Consider the following 18,784-nt stretch of genomic DNA (forward strand, 5'->3'; position numbering starts at 1 on the left):
AATTTTTATTTCATATAGTATTTTTTCAATTCTATCATCTCCATTTGGTTCTTTATTTTTAATAGTTTCTACTTTTTTTCTGCTGAGAACTCGTATTTTTTCCATTCATTTCAAAAGTGTTCACCTTTACCTTATGTTTAATTATTGATGCTTTAAATTTTTTGTCTAAAAAGTTCAATGTTAAAACATCTCAAGATTGGCATCTTATTGTTTTTTGTTTTGTTTTTTTTTTTCCCTTGAGATTGGTCAGATTCTCCTGGTTCTCTGTATGTTGAGTAATTTTGGATTGTACCTTAGATATTTTGAATATTACATTGTGAGGTTTTGGTTCTTCTTAAAATTCTGTGGAAAAAATGTACCTTTCTTTTTGTTTCAGTAGGCAATCAATACAATTAGTTTCAACAATTTCTGTCCCACTGTCTGTGTATGGTGGTTCCAATGTTAGTCTCCGAGCCTTTGCTAGACTGTTTGGGTCTGCCTATACATGTACTACTCAGGTGTTAGTCTGGGACTTAAGTGATGGTTTTAATGCAGTTTCATTCTCAAACCTGTTGCTGTTTCTCTGGGCCTGTTCTGCACATGTGCAGCTTGGAGGCAAGCCTAGGATCTGCGCTGTTCTCAAAAATAGGAGATTCCCCTTCTATGCTCTCTTCTCTCTGGGATTTCCCCCATTTCTCTAGCTCCAAGGGACCCTTTTCCCTAGTTCCTCTGGCCATAATGACATGTTTCTCTCAGTTTTAGTCCCTTCTGTTGTCAAGTAGATTCAGGTGACTGGGGCTACCCTTGGGATACAACTGTGAGGCAAAGACAGAAAAAAAATAATGAGGATTCACCCTGCATTCTATGGAACACAGAGGTCCCTTTTTTTTCCAGTTCCTCCAGCCAGAGAGACTGGTTTTCTCTTGGGATTTTACATATCTATGTGGCTGCCACGGCATTGCAGCTCCAGCTCCCTGACTGGGGCTGGCATCAGGAGAGGGTCAGAAGAGGAAAAAACAAACAAACAAAAAAAACCAAAACAAAACAGGAATTCCCTTTACACTTTCCAGTTCTGAGGGACTTTTTTTCCTGGTCCTCTGGCCAGAAAGAGGGCATCTCTCTTGAACTTTTTGCTATTCATGTCCATTGCAAAGCTCTGTGACTCAGGCTATGCTGAGTTCAAAGCTGGGTAATAAAGGAGGAAAAAAACCCAGGAAACTCATTGCCTCTACCATTCTTCAAATTTTGACTTCCCTCCTTCATTTGCCTACCATTGTTTACTTCTCAGAGTCTTTAGACTTTTTAGTCTTATCCCTCAATTGTAAAGAATATATAAATGAGGTAACAGTTTAAAAATGTTGTTTTTTTATTATTAAGATTAATGACAACATATTAACAAAATTAGTGATAGTAATGGCTAATGCTCATACAGTATTTACTATGTACCATGCATTGTTCTACTTTACACAAGATACCTCAATTCTTAAGTCAGTGAGATAGGTGCTATTATTATTCTCACCCTGCAAATAAGAAAGCTGAGGCACAAACAGGTTAAAAAACTTGTCCAAGATCACAGAGACAGTAAGCAATGGATCTAAGATTTAACTCCAAGCAGTGTGACTCCAGATTAATCACTGCCTATATTGCTTGCCAGTATGAAAACTATTTAAGTGATTTAAGTCAAACTTAATTTTGGCTTTGAAACCTTTAGTTCCTGATAGTCGACAAATCTATATCTGCAAACCATATTTTAGAGCAGTAAGTACTTCAGAAAAATATTAAAGACTCTGACACTTAAATCTCAAACAGCAAAATATAAAATAATTTTGAGCAAACCTTTAGCGTGTTTCATATTATAACCTGATATTCTGGCCAGAACAGTCTGTATCCATTGTGCCAGCGTCAAAAGTTGAGCAAGAGCCTCTGCATTCTCACTGAAAAATGATATTTAAAAATTATTAAGCCATTGGCACAAAGTCAAACTGAAAAGCTGAACTTGTAGAGTCTTTCTATGGATAATTGGCTGTATGAAAACATCAAGCTCCTTCATTTTTTTTTTTTTTGATGTTTATTTTTGAGACAGAGAGAGATGGAGCATGAAGAGGGGAGGGTCAGAGAGAGAGGGAGACACAGAATCCAAGGCAGGCTCCAGGCTCTGAGCTGTCAGCACAGAGCCCGATGCGGGGCTTGAACTCACGGGCCGTGAGATCATGACCTGAGCCGAAGTCGGACGCCCAACTGACTGAGCCACCCAGGCGCCCCCATCAAGCTCCTTCAGATTAACTACGTAGGTCATAGAAGCACATACGTCTAAAAATGTAGTTTCAGCATCATTTGCAACAGCCGCAATATGGAAGCAACCTAAGTGCCCACTGATAGATGAATGGATAAAGATGTAGTATCCCACACAATGGGATAGTACTCAGCCATAAAAAAGGATGAGATCTTGCCATTTGTGACAATATAGATGGGACTAGAGGGTATTATGCTAAGTGAAGAAGTCAGAGAAAGACAAATACCATGTGATTTCACTTGTATATGGAATCTAAAAAACCAAATAAATGAACACACAACACAGAAAGAGACCCATAAATACAAAGAACAAATTGATGGTTGCCAGAAAGGGGGGTGGGGTGTGGGAATGGGCAAAAGGGGGTGAAGGAGAGAGGGAGATACAGGTTTTTAGTTATGGAATGAATAAGTTATGGGCATGGAGGTACAGCATAGGGAATATAGACAATGGTACTGTAATAATGTTGTATGTGACTGATGGGAGCTACACCTGTGGTGAGCACAGCACAGTACAGAGTTACTGAATCACTATACTGGACACCTGAAACTATGGTAACATTGTCAACTATATTTCAATAAAATAAATAAATAAAGTAAAAATGTAGTTTTGGGTAGGAGGGGAATTTTAAAAGTACAAGGAGTAAGATACCATTCATAGGCCCATCACCTAGAAGTAACAAATATCAATAAATGGAATCACCATTCTAGTCACTCAAATAAAAAACCGGGTGTCATCACTGATTTCTCAGATTCTCTCACAATCCACATTCGAAGCCAGCAGCTAGTCTTGCTGGTTTTACCTTCTAAATATATCCCAAGCTGAGCACTTTTTTCTACTTCCATTGTTACTACCCTAATCAAAGTTACTTCATCCCTCACTGGAACTATTTCAATACATTAACTGTTCTTCCTGTTTCCACAACAGTGCTTCATTATCATCTATATTCAATGCAGAACAGCCAGGGGGATCTTCTAAAATGTAGATCTGATCATATCACTCCCCTGTTCAAAGTTTTCCAATGGTTTCCCATCACACGCATAAAATATTTCATGTTTTTAATACTAAAAATAAAATTCTAATTTCCAATCTTATAAGCCCTTTTATGATCTTGTTCTTTGCTCCATTCCAAGCATGCTGCCTTTCTGCTGTGCCTCAAACATGCTGATGGTATTCCTATTTCAAGGGTGTTCATTCTGTTTTAAAATTTTTTATTATTTTATTCTTGAGAGACAGAGTGAGACAGAGCGTGAGTGGGGGGAGGGGCAGAGAGAAAGGGAGAGAGAATCCTAAGCAGGCTCTGTGCTGCCAGTGTCTACCCAGACGTGGGGTTCGATCCCACGAATTGTGAGATCATGACCTGAGCCAAAATCAAAAGTTGGATGCTCAACCTACTGAGCCAGCCAGGTACCCCCAGATCAGGTTTTCTAATGACAAGGAACAGTAGAGATAGAGCAACTAACTTATTGACCCTGATTGCCAAGCCTATCACCTTTGAACACTTTTGTTGTGGAAACATGTTAAGTGTTTTTATCAACGAAATTATTTTCTATAGCAAAACTTAGGTCAATCATTACAAATTCACTGAGTTTTAAGAAAATGAACAACAATGAAGAATACGGTTATTAGGTACAACAGTGACAACACAGAAATATACAATTATATGCTATAGCTATCATAAAAAATGAATAAATTTGCTACTGAGTTCCATTCACAGATGGTCAGAATAGAAAAGTTTAAAAACTTGGTCTAAAAATTTAGAAATTATTCAAAGATATATGATTAATCTACTGTTTTTCTTTACTTTTATTGTTAACATTTTGTCCACATCTTTACAACTATGGCGATTGGCTCTTCAGGGAAAAAAAAAACAGAATTAGAAATAATAATACAAAGACATTTAGAGAAACCAAATTTCAAACATTAACTCTAATGGTGCAAAAAGTACTATTTGAAAGGATAAATCTTCTCAGCATCTTTTCCCTTTTTGTGAATGCTAAGGTAGAGATTCATGTTCTACTGTTTTCATGGCTGTTAGAAGATACACACACAACATACAGATTTGAGTTAATGAACATTCCAGTTATTTTAGAAACCAAAAATTGGAGCTTTTCATCATATTTTAAAGACAGAATACAGCTTATGGAAAGAAAAAGTATTAATTACTTCAAACAACAAAAAAACTAGCGATCTAATCAAAACAGGCACAAACGAAAGGATTAAATATAGCTTTTAAAAATTCAACCCAAACATGAATTAAAACATACCTGTTTATCCTTTGAGGTTGCAAAGGAATAATGGGGATCACAGTATTGCACAGAGACTTGCAAAGTGGGCAAAGATATTCTCCACTCTCTAAGTCGAAAAGGTCAACATGAATGCGCTGCTGAGAGCTCAGTTGTACAGCTTCAAAATACCTGCAAAATTTTAAGACATGGGTCCCTTCAGAATGATACATGTATCTTCACTCTAATCCAAGTGACAAAAGTCTGGAATTTTTGCTTTAATAAATGTCTTTAGAATCTACATGCCCAAATACCAAAGTTGCAATTATACAAGAAATAGGATGCCCATTCTTTTGGGGGCAAACAAGACACATCAGGGCAGAAACAAACTTAAAATAATTTTACTGAATCATAACTTGGCTCCTAACTCAGCAGCATGGAGATAAAATGCAGACACTACTTCCTTCAGTTTCCAATGGCCAGCTGATGTTGTAAAGGCTATTCAGGAAGATTATGTACTCTAACCCAATGCCAAAAGAATGAATCCTATACAAAAGATTTCCCAGGAATTATATTTCTGAATTTTTCTCTTCCAAAGGTGGAACTAGAATTTCCTGTCTTATTCTATCTCAAAGGTACTTTTCACTCTACATTATCAGGGAAATGAGATTTTTTTTTTTAATGTTTATTTATTCCTGAGAGAGACAGAGCATGAGTGGGGGAGAGGGAGAGAGAGGGAGACACAGAATCTGAAGCAGGCTCCAGGCTCTGAGCTGTCAGCACAGGGCCAGATGCAGGGCTCGAACCCACGAACCGTGAGATCATGACCTGAGCTACGTCAGACACTTAACTGACTGAGCCACCCAGGCACCCCATGGGAAATGAGATTTTTAAAAAAAAAATTTTTTTTTCAACGTTTATTTATTTTTGGGACAGAGAGAGACAGAGCATGAACGGGGGAGGGGCAGAGAGAGAGGGAGACACAGCATCGGAAACAGGCTCCAGGCTCTGAGCCATCAGCCCAGAGCCTGACGCGGGGCTCGAACTCCCGGACCGCGAGATCGTGACCTGGCTGAAGTCGGACGCTTAACCGACTGCGCCACCCAGGCGCCCCGGAAATGAGATTTTTTAAGAAAGATTATAGCTTTCTTTTACACAAATACTGATCAAGAGCAACCAACTAGCTCGTGGAAAGGAAGTACAAAGGAGTAGTGAAAATTTTAAGTTGATAGTTTATTACATCCATTTCTTTTTTTTTTTTTTAACGTTTATTTATTATTAAGAGACAGAGAGACAGAGCATGAGCATGGGAGGGGCAGAGAGAGAGGAGGAAACACAGAATCCGAAGCAGGCTCCAGGCTCTGAGCTGTCAGCACAGAGCCTGACACGGGGCTCGAACTCACAAATGTTGAGATTATGACCTGAGCTGAAGTCGGCCGCTTAACCGACTAAGCCACCCAGGCGCCCCTATTACATCCATTTCTGAAGGTGATAAGATAATGAATATCATGCAAACAAAATTAGTAATTAAAACTGCTTCAATTATTCAGATAAGGAAGGAAAGAAGACATGAGAAAACATGCCTTTTTGTGGCCTTTAATGCACTTCAGTATTCCTAGTTTCTTTCAAGAACATGTCAGAAGGACAACTTACTTCTGCCAGCACACCGCATGCATCACATGACCACAGCTTCCTGTGTAAGTTCCATATGCCAAGTCTGGATCCATGAAGAGCGGGTCCAGGGTTTCTGGTACAGGAAGACAAAAATAGGAGGCAGGTATTCATCTCCCCCCATGGTTATAAAATGGGGGAAAAAAAAGAGATTATCAAGGTCTAAAATTCTAATCATGAACCTTCTTAGGAATGTCCAAGTAAAGTGTCACAGTATCATGGTAACAGGATATATATTCTTAGTAGTAAGCAAAAGGAGAAAAATATAAAGCTAGACTTCCAGGTAGGATTTAAAATTAGTGTGAATTAATGACAACTTCTATTTTTGATTTGTATTTTTTATTCTGAACATTAGGTTTAAGTTGCCTTATCTTGGTTGTTGAAGTGATTTTTCTATGATTGAAGCACAATTTGCTCTTCTAATTTTAAGAGTAATTTGAATTACTTTCTAAGGTATACTTAGGGCATTATAATATGGATAAAAGCAAAGACGTAGTGGTTAAAAATCTGGTTTCATTACATATAACTTGTGGCCTTGGGTAAGTTATTTAACTTCTCCGTGCCTCAGTTCCTTCATCTGTAAATGGAGCCAATATAGGTACCAAACTCATTGGGTTGCTGTGCGGATTAAGCGAGTAAATACACATAAAGCACTTAATCAGTGCCTGGCATACAGTAAGTATTCAGTTAATGTTAGCCTTTTTTATCATCATCATTATTATTATCCCAAGGGTATTTTATAAAGCAGTAGCTCTGATGTGACATAAAAAAAAATACATTATTTATTTAGTATTCCTGCCAAGAAAATACTTAACATGAACCTAATTTTGAGGCAATAGACAGATCCACAATGTAAGACATGTACAAAACAACTGGTCTACATTCTTCTAAGAAGTTATTACCATGGAAAAAAAACAACAAGTGACTATTCTAGATTAATATAGATTTAAAAGGACATAATAAAAGCAAGGCACGAAATATGTCTAGACCCTAAATGAGAAAAAAAAAAAGTCTAGCTAAAAACGTCTAGTTGAGGACAGTTTGGGAACATCCAAATGTGGATTCTATATTAGGTAATATTCCTGAATTATTATTCATTTTCTTGAATGTTATAATGGTATGATAGACATATAATAGACTATCCTTAGTTTTAGAACATGCATGTGTAAATATTTAGGGATGAAATGTATATGCCTGCATCCTACTTTCAAAAGGTTCAGCATAGAAAAATGGGGGTAGATAGGCAGATAGAGACAGAGGCTGAGCAATGTGGCCAAGTGTAACAAAAATTAAAATTAAAAAATAAAACAAAGGAGCCAACATGGTATGTAAATATCTAGAGACCATTCTACATATGGGTAAAATATGATCTGACTAAATAAGGCTAAATATAGTCTCACTCCCAAACTTCTTCCAATATTTTTTTCTCATTATATAAGTATGAAAAGAAATGCTCAAAAGGATATTTATTAAACAATACATACCCCCTGAGAGTTCTATGGGTTTTCCCCTGTGCTGGGTTAAGGCGGTGGATTTCTGGACACAGGCCGATAATACCATGGCATTATTTTCTATTTTCACCTCTTGTTCTTCTTGGCAGAGGATGCATGTCAGCACCTCCTTTTCAGTAACAGTCGGACCCCGTTTAGGACCCAAAGCAATTCTAGAGTAGTCACTGACTGCTGGGGCACTACCAAGAGAAACGACCAGAAATGAGGACACATGTTTTGGTCACTTGTCTTTATATTTTGGTAGATTTTAAGTAACTGTAGTGCAAGAACTTTAAGAACAAAAATAGTAAAATAAAAATGATATTCAGCAATATTAGCTTAAAATCTTCCCCCTTGATTTTTCTGGCTCTTACCAGTTAATTTGCTTATTCAAAAATACATTTTGTGTTGCTAAGTGCAAAAAAAGCAGATCACAAAGTACAGTGTATATTAGAATTATACTTAATTTTCATACCAGGAAGCAGGGTTATCTGTTTTTTTTCTGATTAGAAAAGCAATACATGCTTAAGAAAATTTGGAAAATCTATAAAAGTATAAAGAAGAAAATAAAAAGCATTATACACTCACAAACTAGAGATAACCATTTGTATATTCCCGTCCAGTCCACTTTGTTTATACCATTCTTTTTACATAATTAAGATCATATATACAGATTTGCACCTGCTTTATTCACTTATATCTTATTTGTTTTCTTGTGTCATTAAAGTTTATTCAGAAACATTGTTTTTAAATGGCTACACAATACTCTTTCTATACGTGCCTGTAAGAGTTTTATCCTTTCCCTCTTCTTAGGCATTTAAGTTCTATTCTATTTTGATAGACTTTAAAATAAAAACTTACATCTTAATGATTTAGCAATCCTTACATGTACTCAATGTGTATACTAATAATATAATAATAGCAAATATTTGTAAAGCACTGATTGTGATGTGAGGCACTGTTTCAAATACTTTACATTAATTCATTTAATCTTTCCAACAAATCTTATGAGGTAGGTACTAAGATTACCCTCCATTGTTAAGATGAAGACACTGAGGCCTAGAGACAGTAAGAGACTTACCTAATGACTCATCACTACATAGTAGCAGAGCCTGGATCTAACCCATGTGATCTGACTTCACAGGCCATGCTCTGAACTGCTTTGCAATACTGCCTCTTTACCTGTGCAAGAAAGTCCCTGAATTGCCACAGATTATTCAACAAACTGGAAATAACTTAAATGTTCATCATCAATGTAAGTGAAATTACACCATACAGAATACTAAGCAATATTAAAAGGTGCAGTTTGAATGCTAGATGGGGTACCACCTCATAGGAGGCATTCAGCAATAGGTAAGGTTTACCTTTTGGTACCATAAGGACTACAGGACGCTACTGGAATTTAGTGAATGAGGAGCCAGAGACGTGCTCCTGCAATTCATGGAGCACAAAAAAGAACTGCTGCCCAAATACCAAGACTGAGAAATACTGAGCTCGTTTGGTACATAAGAACATAGAGCATAGATTTCCAAGTGAATATGACAAGTTGCAGAAGGACACCTAATACCATTGATGCAAATAAAACAAAAGACTGAATGATACTATGTAATTTCTATAGTTACATATATTTACAGGTAATAGCACAGGAGAAATTCTGACAGGAGATACATAAAATTTATAACCAGAATATATTCTGAGGAAGGGCAGAAAGGAGTCCCAGATTTAGGCCAGTGCTCAAACAGAAGTAGCTTTATCTCTGACATTTGATTTTTAAAAGGAAAATGTGTCAGTATAACTGTGTAATTAAAATGTTTTCGGGGGCATCTGGGTGACTCAGTCAGTTAAGCGTTCGACTTCAGCTCAGGTCAGGATCTCACCGTTTGTGAGTTCGAGCCCTATATTGGGCTCTCTGGGGTAAGTGTGGAGCTCGCTTTGGATCCTATGTTCCCCCCTCTCTCTGCCCCTCCCTCACTAGTTCATTCTCTCTCTCTCTCTCTGTCTCTCTCTCTCTCAAACATTTTAAAGAATTTAGTGAACAATCATATGAAAAGATGCTCAACCTAGTACTAACTAGTAATAGGGAAATTCAGCCTGGCAGAGATGTATAATGTTGACTATCAAATATTTTCAAGTACTGATGATAATAATAAGCATTGATGAAAATGAAGAAAATAGGAACTCTCAAACATTGTTGGGAGTAGGAATTGGTAAAACTACATTGGAGTTTTATTGTGATAGTATCTATTAAAATTTAAAATAATGATGACCCAGTACTTTCACATATTAGATTCTACTCTTGAGAAGTACTTATACAATTGTACAAGGGAGCAAATATACAAAAATATTCTGACACATAGTTTATATTAAGGGAAAATTAGAAAATAAGGGAAAACCAACTTAAATGCCCAAAATCTAACAAATAAAATAGTGCATATTCACACATAAAGAATCATGTAAAATCTAACAGACCTATATGGAATGACATGAAGAGATTTATAAAACACTGAGTAAAAAACCAAGCTGCAGAACCAAAGGTCTGGTAAAATAAACTATTAAAAAACACAAACCAATACTCATTTATGCATATATGTTAATAAATGCATAGAAGAGGCCTAGAACAATAGTTATTTATTAACAATGGTTATCTGTGCAGAAAGATCAGGAACGCAGAGGATGGTCTAAGGGATCTAACTGTGTTATTTGAATTGTTTTCAACTAGAACACAATAATTTATGTGTGCAATCAGTCAATAAAAATAAATAAAAAGCATTGAGGCCATTAATTAACTCTGAGCACATTTTTGCTTCTATCCTCTTGTTTGGCTAAACATACAGTAGTCTCTTTTTCATAAAGAGCATGTTGCTAATATAAAGTATCTCCAGGGTTGGAACTTCTGTGAATTGTTTATAAAGTTTTATATTAATTTCTAGTTCTATTACTATTGTCAGCTAAGGATAGCTTACCTTCAAATATATATGTATATATGTATATTTACGTGTGTGTGTATGTGTATATATATATATATATATATATATATATATACACACTTTTTTTTAATCTTTAAAATATATAGTCTTTATTCTTTGTGGTCCTTGTTAACATACCCTGCTTCAAGATGACAGATAAATTATGTCTGTTTCTAATGTTATTGCAAAAGCACAATTTTTTAAAACTATCCAAAACACACATTATTTAAAGAGCAGTGAAAGCTTATTTTTAAAAATAAGCATAGGATGGGAGAGAGGGGAAAATGGGTGATGGGCATTGAGGAGGGCACTTGTTGGGATGAGCACTGGGTGTTGTGCATGAGTGATGAATCATGGGCATCTACCCCCAAAACCAAGAGCACACTGTATACACTGTATGTTAGCCAACCTGATGATAAATTATATTAAAAAAAAAAAAGCATAGGAGGTATTTACATTTTAAATTGGAGTGCTTTTAAAAGTATCCTTATTTTCCCTCCTTTTCACACTGTAACCATATAAGAGCTCACAAAGTGTGGCTCTCAGAAGGTTAACTGATTTCCCCAAGAGCACACCACAGTAGGACTCAGAAAATCAGATTTATTGATTCTCATTGTAATGTGCTGTCCATGACTACAATTACAGGCACTGTCTTCTTTCTCTTCAAGAAAAAAAGAAAAAGAAATATAAACTACCTTTTTCAGGTGAAAGATTTTTTTTCAACCCGTAGTAACTACACTCATTTTTACCAGAAATTATAAAAACGGTGGAATGTATGAATTGATATATAAATGTGTACCTAAAGGGGCTCCCATTTATACAAGATAACAGAAGCTGATTTCGATTTTTACCATTTCCATTTTCCTTTTTGTACATAAAGGCTTTTAACAAACTATTGTGCACTTGAACTGTTCATCAACACAAACTTACATTCAATAATACCTTAGAGTTCTCACTGTGCTTTTGCTAATTTAAACACAGTATAATTTCTCTTACTACAAAATATATTTTGGAAAGATTTTATTTAAAGTGAATATGTCATTTTCCCTCAAAAAAACTGAGTTGCTAATTTTTAGTTTTGCTAGGTTTTACCTCTCTTCCTCCATAATGGAGTCTTCTTTCCCAGACATTTCTGAGGTGCTGTCATACATCAGTTTGTGAGTTTCAATAAAGTTTTTCTGTAAGGCAGACATCTGAGCCATGATCTTCTGGCGGTGCAGTCTAGCAGCTTCAGCTTTTCTTTTCCGTTCTGCTTTTTCCTTATCATGAGTAATCTGGGTATTAAAAAAACCACAAAAATTAGGTAGGATCCATTGTTAAAATTGACATATGCTATTCAGTCAAGCAAAACTTCCCAGAGTAAGAGTCTGATAAAACTTGATTTCCCCTTAAGCCTAGATTCAATCTGATGTCTCAGAACTAGCATATAGGCTCCATCCTATCATACAACTAATTGCTCTTTTGGTTATTTCAATAATTTAATCTAAAAGCCCCAAGTACTTTAAATATCTAATAAATGGTCTTTTATACTCAATGCAGGTAGATTAAGAAAATTAAATGAAACAAAATTTTTAAATCATGTTAATTGTTTAATCACTGACATTTAATCAATTTTGACCAACCTGACACTATCTAACAGTTACTACTAGATGCATTGCTAAAACTGAGAACTTTAACAATATTACTGACATGTATGGTGTCTTTTTATTGTTTATTCTAACTTAAGTCCAGTGTTATTCTTTTAGGAGGAATAGTTAAAAACTATAATAAAAAAATCATAAGTAATAAATAGTATTCTAATAATTTTAAGATTAGAATCATCATAACCTGAATATTACTACATTTCATTGAATCTAAGATGTACCATTTTCTTATGTTCCACTAAGAATGCTGACTAAATTATAAGAAGTCATTGATTATAGGATATATCCCAATTTCAGATATTAAAATATTTTAAAAATTAATAAAATATGGTATTTCCGACAGAGCTCCACGTACATCAATTTCCTCTGATTTTTTAAAATACATATATTATACTGGACAACTATGTGTCAAGCAGCACTAATCCCTGTGGTACAGAAACACAATGAACAAAAGAAGATGGTACATCTCACAAACTTTACAACAAACAGCTTCCTTCTAATAAAAAAGCAGCAGCTACCTTAAACCGGTAAAGTTCAAAGACCAAGAACATCACCATTAATTTAATGTTATTACCTCATCATTCTTAATAGATTCTGATCCTGATGTAGTTGCTACAATTAAACAAGATTTTTCTCTTAATCGCTTCACTGTGTCAAACATCTATGAAAAACAGATGAAATGTTAAAAAAAAAGATTTGGTTAGACTGATAAGAAACAGAAAAATTCATTAATTTGATTTTGTCATCACGTCATCAAATGTCTGACTTAAACTTTACACACACACACAGTCACGCATATAAATAGTTATATAAGTAGTTTTAAGTATATAAAAAGTGACTCCTGACTGTGACAAACACCTGCCCTAGTTGACTAGCAATACAGCTAAGCAGGAGGCTGCAGGCAACAAAATTAGCTAATTCCATCTGTAGGTATTAGCATTTCTCTGCTTTTGCTAGGGAAAAAAATTTTTTTTAGATTATAAATTACTTATTTTAATGCAAAGGCATATAAACACAAGAATACAAAATGGAAAATGAAACCCTCTCCCTGATCAAGTCCCTCTCCCCCAAATCAACTAAATTAAAGATTATTAGTATTTGTTTGCATGAAAAAATTATCAGAATATATATTTCTTTATATTTACACATATTCTCATCAAAAGCAATCCTACCATATACATTGTTTCCTATCTTCCATTTTCACTTAATCATTTATCTGTGAAGATGTTTCCATAATAGCTTGCATAGATCAGTCTCATTGTTTTTAACAAAAAACAATGTTTCAGCAATAGGATGGTACATCCATCCACAAAATGTTTGTATTTGAAGGAGTCTCAGTCTCATGTGTAAATACCTCCCACTAGGAACTTACAACTTTATATTGAACATTTGAGGAAAATTCATAATGATTTTAACAGTGGACACTTGTACTTTTGTATATTTTGACGATAAACTTTGGTATTCTAAAAGAAAATCAATTTTCAGGAATAGATCTCTAATATACAACACTGTGTCTGCAAGACATACATGTTGAAATAAATGACAGTTCAATTTATTTTCTTAATAAAAGTTGAAAACTTATCTACTTTGTTTTGTTTTTGTATTTTAAAGTAATTATATTGGCAAATTTAACACAAATACTAAATTTCTTTGTGAATTCTGCTTCAAGAGAAACCTTAGTAATAACATTACCTTATAGCCACAAACCTAATTATATCAAACATGTTTAGTGACTTACTCTAAGGAATAAAAAAAGCCAACTTCTTGAAGTACAAATCAGTACAAAGATCTCCAATTGATATGAATATGGAAATTAATCAATCCATATTCTAGTTATCAAAACAATATCTAGCTGATAACATCAGAATCTTTTAATAAGTCCAGTGAGGTGAAGCTCCATAACCTTCGCTTCATGTTTCCATGTGGAGGATTCCCATTAAAGTAATATTTCCAGCTTCTCTCCCTACCCCTTCCTTACTCACTCCTCCCCAAAGGCACTGCCATCCACCCAACAGTTCAAGCTCCAAATGCAGGAGTCATTTTTGACTCCTTGATCTCCCTCATCCACCATATCTATCAGCAAGTTCTACAGATTCTACTACCAAATTACACCTTAATCAGTCCAGCTTCTCGCCATCTGCATCCGAGCCCTGGTCATGCTTATCTCTCACCAGGATTTCTGCAACAGTTTTCTAATAGTTTCCCTGCTTTTACTCTTATACCCTATAATCCACTTACCCCACAGCAGCCAGAGTGATCTTACAAAAGTACAGACAATACTATGTCACTTAAAATCCTTCAGTGGTTTCCCACTGTTCTCAAAAATAAAATCCACCTTTTTACCTTCACCTGGAAAGTTCTATATGATCTGGCCCCTGGCTGTCCCTCTGACCTTGTTGCCTACCTTTTTCTCCTTCTCTCATTGTGCTTCAGTCATACTGGCCTTCTTTCTGGCCTCCTTAGAGCTTTTGCAGTGCTGTTCCCTCTGTGTGGAATATTCTTCCAGATTTTTCTAAGACTGGCTCCATGTCATTCAGTTTCAATGTCACCTCCTAAGAAAGGCCTTTCTGGTTACCCATCTGAAGTTACCCTCTATTCATCTACTGAACTATCCTTTCCTTTCTTTCTTTTTTTTTGAATTATCCTTTTCTTGTTTATTGCCTGTAACTGAACTAGTATATGCTCCACAACAGCAAGCACCTTATCTATCTTGTTCAGTGTCTAGAAATGACCATGGCACATAAAAGGCAATCAATAGATACCAACTAAATAATGATATAAATGAATAAATTTTAATTTATTAAAAAAAAATCCTTTCAGGGGCGCCTGGGTGGCTCAATCGGTTGAGCGTCCGACTTCGGCTCAGGTCATGATCTCACAGTCTGTGAGTTCGAGCCCCACATCAGGCTCTGTGCTGATGGCTCAGAGCCTGGAGCCTGCTTCCGATTCTGTGTCTCCCTCTCTCTCTGCCCCTTCCCTGCTCATGCTCTGTCTCTGTCTCAAAAATAAATAAAAACATTAAGAAAAAAAAATTAAAAAAAAAATCCTTTCACTAAAATAGGAAAACATGTGAGTGACCACAAAATCAATAGTAAATGACTTTACAGTTAGAGAACAGTAGTTTAACATTACAGGCAAACAGAGGATTCTTAAATATATAAACCAAGATATGATTAGTTTATCAGGTTCACCTGGAGTATCCATGTTATCATGTCTTTCTGGCCTTCTAACTGGGGAATTCCTTTGAGTTTTTCCAAAAGCATCTGTATATTCTGAGCATTCATGGCTGAACTTCCCAATCCTTTTTTAAAACACAAAAGTTACAAATCATAAATGAGTATCTTCATAATTATGTATAAATTATAATTTATAGTTAATGTTATTCACATTGATAGCCAAAGTTCACAATCACTTCCTTAAATACACTAATTTTTCAATGGAAGAATCTGCAATGACATGAAGTACTCAGTACTAAATTAAACTTGAAAAACTTGAATTACTTTAAAATTCTTAATACATTTTCCACTGGGGCTAAGTGAAAGCTACTTTTAATGATCTGTGCCTCACCTTTCCTCCACTTGGTTCATTGCCTAATAAAAGTAGTTAATTAGAACCAAACCTCCCCAAAATATGAACGTGGGGGCTGTTTATGACCATAAACTGAATATGTTTATGATGTCTTCAAGGATCAAAAAAACTCAGTTTATAAATAGAAAAGGAGAAGCTTTTCTCCTTTTGGTCTCCTAATCAATGTCCCTGGAATATGCTTTGATGAAAACTATCTTAATCTAATAAATATCTAAATAAAACTTAAAAATCTAATCTAAACCTATCCTGTTCTGCCAGGTAAAAAACAGTGCCAAACACACACATTATCATTCACTCAGATGTCTGCAATCAGTTTACATTCAGGAACATTAATAACTTCCATAGATGGGTAGTGTGAATGTTATGGTTGATGAAGCAGCAAATATTTGGTAATACTAGACAAAGAAGGCAAGAAACCATCAATATATTTATCTCCCATTCAAAGAAAGGGGGGGATCATGCAGTAAAAAGATACAGTAGAGAATTAAAAAAACACTTTTATTTTTGAAAACATTAGTTAAGAACTAAAGATGCTAGGAAACGTCTTAAACAATTTCAGAATTGTCTATGCTTTAATGAGTGGCAGATTAACACTCTGTAAGAGCTAAACTTTCACTTGGTAATTAGCTGAAACTATACTGAAAATTAATATTAAAACATACTTGAAGCCTTATGGTAAAAGTCAAATGTCACTTCTTCTTCAGGAGCTTTTTCAAGCTGTTGCTTTTCTTCTAGTAAACCCAATGCCAGAATATGAAATGCCTGAAAGAGGAATATGAAAAAAAACCTGTATTAAAAAAGTATTTTTTAATGTTTATTTATTTTTGAGACAGAGCGTGAGCAAGCACAGGGGAGGGGCAGAGAGAGAGGGAGACACAGAATCTGCAGCAGGTTCCAGGCTCTGAACTGCCAGCACACAGCCCAACACAGGGCTCAAACTCATGGACTATGAGATCATGACCTGAGCCGAAGTTGGATGCTTAACCAACTGAGCCACCCAGGCACCAATGAAAAGTGGAAGAGGAAGAGGAAAGAGGAAACTATGATTCCTCAAGTAAATATATTTGAAATGAAGGTATAAAAATAAGCAATCTTATGCATAAAAATGGGCAAAGGTTATGAACGAGCAGCTCACAGAGAGAAATGATAAATACACATATGAAAAATGGTCAATCTCACTAAAATGAAAGAAATGTGAACTGAAGTAAGACCACCCTGTTTTCCATCTTTTAAAGTGGCAAAAATTTTACAGTTAAGTAAAATACAGAGTTGGCTGAGGTGCTGGGAAACAGATACTTTTCACCACACTGGTGATGGGAAAGTAAACTGATACACATTTTTGAAGGACAATTTGACGATATCTATCCAAAATATAAAGGTACAGACTTAGTATTAAGAATCAGTCTCAAGTATGCAAAGATATTTGTAAAAGGATGTACAAATTTCATTGTTATACAAAGACCTAAAAACAACCTAAGAATGTCTATAAATAGGAGACTGGTTAAATGCACTACTGATATCCAAACAATGGAATATGCATCTATCAAGAATAAGATAGGCCCATGGGACGCCTGGGTGGCTCAGTTGGTTGAGCGTCCGACTTCGGCTCAGGTCATGATCTCACGGTTCGTGAGTTCGAGCCCCGCATCGGGCTCTGTGCTGACAGCTCGGAGCCCGGAGCCTGCTTCAGATTCTGTGTCTCCCTCTCTCTCTGTGCCTCCCCCACTCACACTCTGTCTGTCTCTCCTTCAAAAATAAATAAACATTAAAATAAATAAATAAATAAATAAGAATAAGATAGGCCTATATTTGCTAATGTGGAATGATTTCCAGAAGATACAACCTTTTAAGGTTTATTTATTTATTTTGAGAGAGAGAGAGAGAGAGAGCGAGCAAGCATGCACATGAGCAGGGCAGGGATAGAGAAAGGGAGAGAGAGAGAATCCCAAGCAGATTGAACTGTGAGATCATGAGCTGAGCTGAAATCCAGAGTTTGACACTTAAACCGACTGAGCCATCAAGGCACCCCAGGAAGATGATAAACATGTAACAGTGTTTATCTTCTAGGCAGGACACTAGGAGGTAGGCAAAGATATTTTAATTTTTGATTTCAAATATATCTCCATGGTTTGAAATTTTTTACTCATGTATTTACCACTGCTAGAACAAAAATTGAGATACACATACAGGTATGACAGCATTTAGAGACTCCATACCAACAACAGCCACGGAAGAAAGAAAATTAATTAAATTAAATTAATTAAATTTTAAATTAAGTTAAATAAATATCCAGTTACAGCTACCAAAGGTGACATTAAGTAATTTATAATTGTATTAAGAAAAATAGCTGCTTCCACTTAATGAGCTAATTCTCATAAAAACTCTATGAACTAATTATACTTACACCACTTACCAACAGGGAAATTATTCTTTACTCCTAAATAAAAAGTGGTGTAACCAAATCTGTCTTCAAATCTTTATTATACTGCTCATAATTCAAGTGAAATAAGAAATATAGAAAATTATGATGCAAAAAAGATATGACAATTTACTATTAGCAGGCAGGATTTTTTAAAAAAACTTTTTTTTTAAAGTGTTTTTTAACATTTATTTATTTTTGAGACACAGAGCATGAGCAGGGGAGGGGTGGAGAGAGACGGGGATACAGAATCCGAAGCAGGCTCCAGGCCCTGAGCTGTCAGCAAAGAGCCTGATGTGGGGCTTGAACCCACAAACTGCGAGATTGTGACCTGAGCCAAAGTCCAATGCTTAACTGACTGAGCCACCCAGGGGTCCCCCTTCCCAATTTTTTTTAAGTTTACTCATTTATTTTGAGAGAGAGAGAAAGTATGGGTGGGGGAGAGGCAGAGAGAGAGAGAGGGAGGGAGAGAGAGGGGGAGGGGGGGAGGGGAGGAGAGAGAGAGAGAGAGAG

General features: G+C 35.7%; 1 protein-coding gene across 2 annotated transcripts in view; it reads right to left on the reverse strand.

Annotated features, from left to right (window-relative positions):
* UBR1 (ubiquitin protein ligase E3 component n-recognin 1) overlaps window positions 1-18,784 on the reverse strand; it is a 135,670-nt gene that overhangs the window by 34,541 nt on the left and 82,345 nt on the right. For both annotated transcript variants that reach the window (XR_005795793.1, XM_040492444.1), the window contains exons 26-33: window positions 16,515-16,614; window positions 15,456-15,565; window positions 12,839-12,925; window positions 11,714-11,895; window positions 7,650-7,855; window positions 6,148-6,241; window positions 4,537-4,686; window positions 1,816-1,913 (exon numbers count right to left, since the gene is read on the reverse strand). Coding sequence is in view for 1 of the 2 variants with exons in the window: in XM_040492444.1 (XP_040348378.1) it covers window positions 1,816-1,913; window positions 4,537-4,686; window positions 6,148-6,241; window positions 7,650-7,855; window positions 11,714-11,895; window positions 12,839-12,925; window positions 15,456-15,565; window positions 16,515-16,614 (1,027 nt within the window). In the remaining variant the exon portion in view is untranslated. The remainder of the gene's footprint in view (window positions 1-1,815; window positions 1,914-4,536; window positions 4,687-6,147; window positions 6,242-7,649; window positions 7,856-11,713; window positions 11,896-12,838; window positions 12,926-15,455; window positions 15,566-16,514; window positions 16,615-18,784) is intronic.

Source organism: Herpailurus yagouaroundi, unplaced genomic scaffold, assembly GCF_014898765.1.
Source record: "Herpailurus yagouaroundi ecotype Mexico unplaced genomic scaffold, PumYag 184, whole genome shotgun sequence".
Taxonomy (NCBI): domain Eukaryota; kingdom Metazoa; phylum Chordata; class Mammalia; order Carnivora; family Felidae; genus Herpailurus; species Herpailurus yagouaroundi.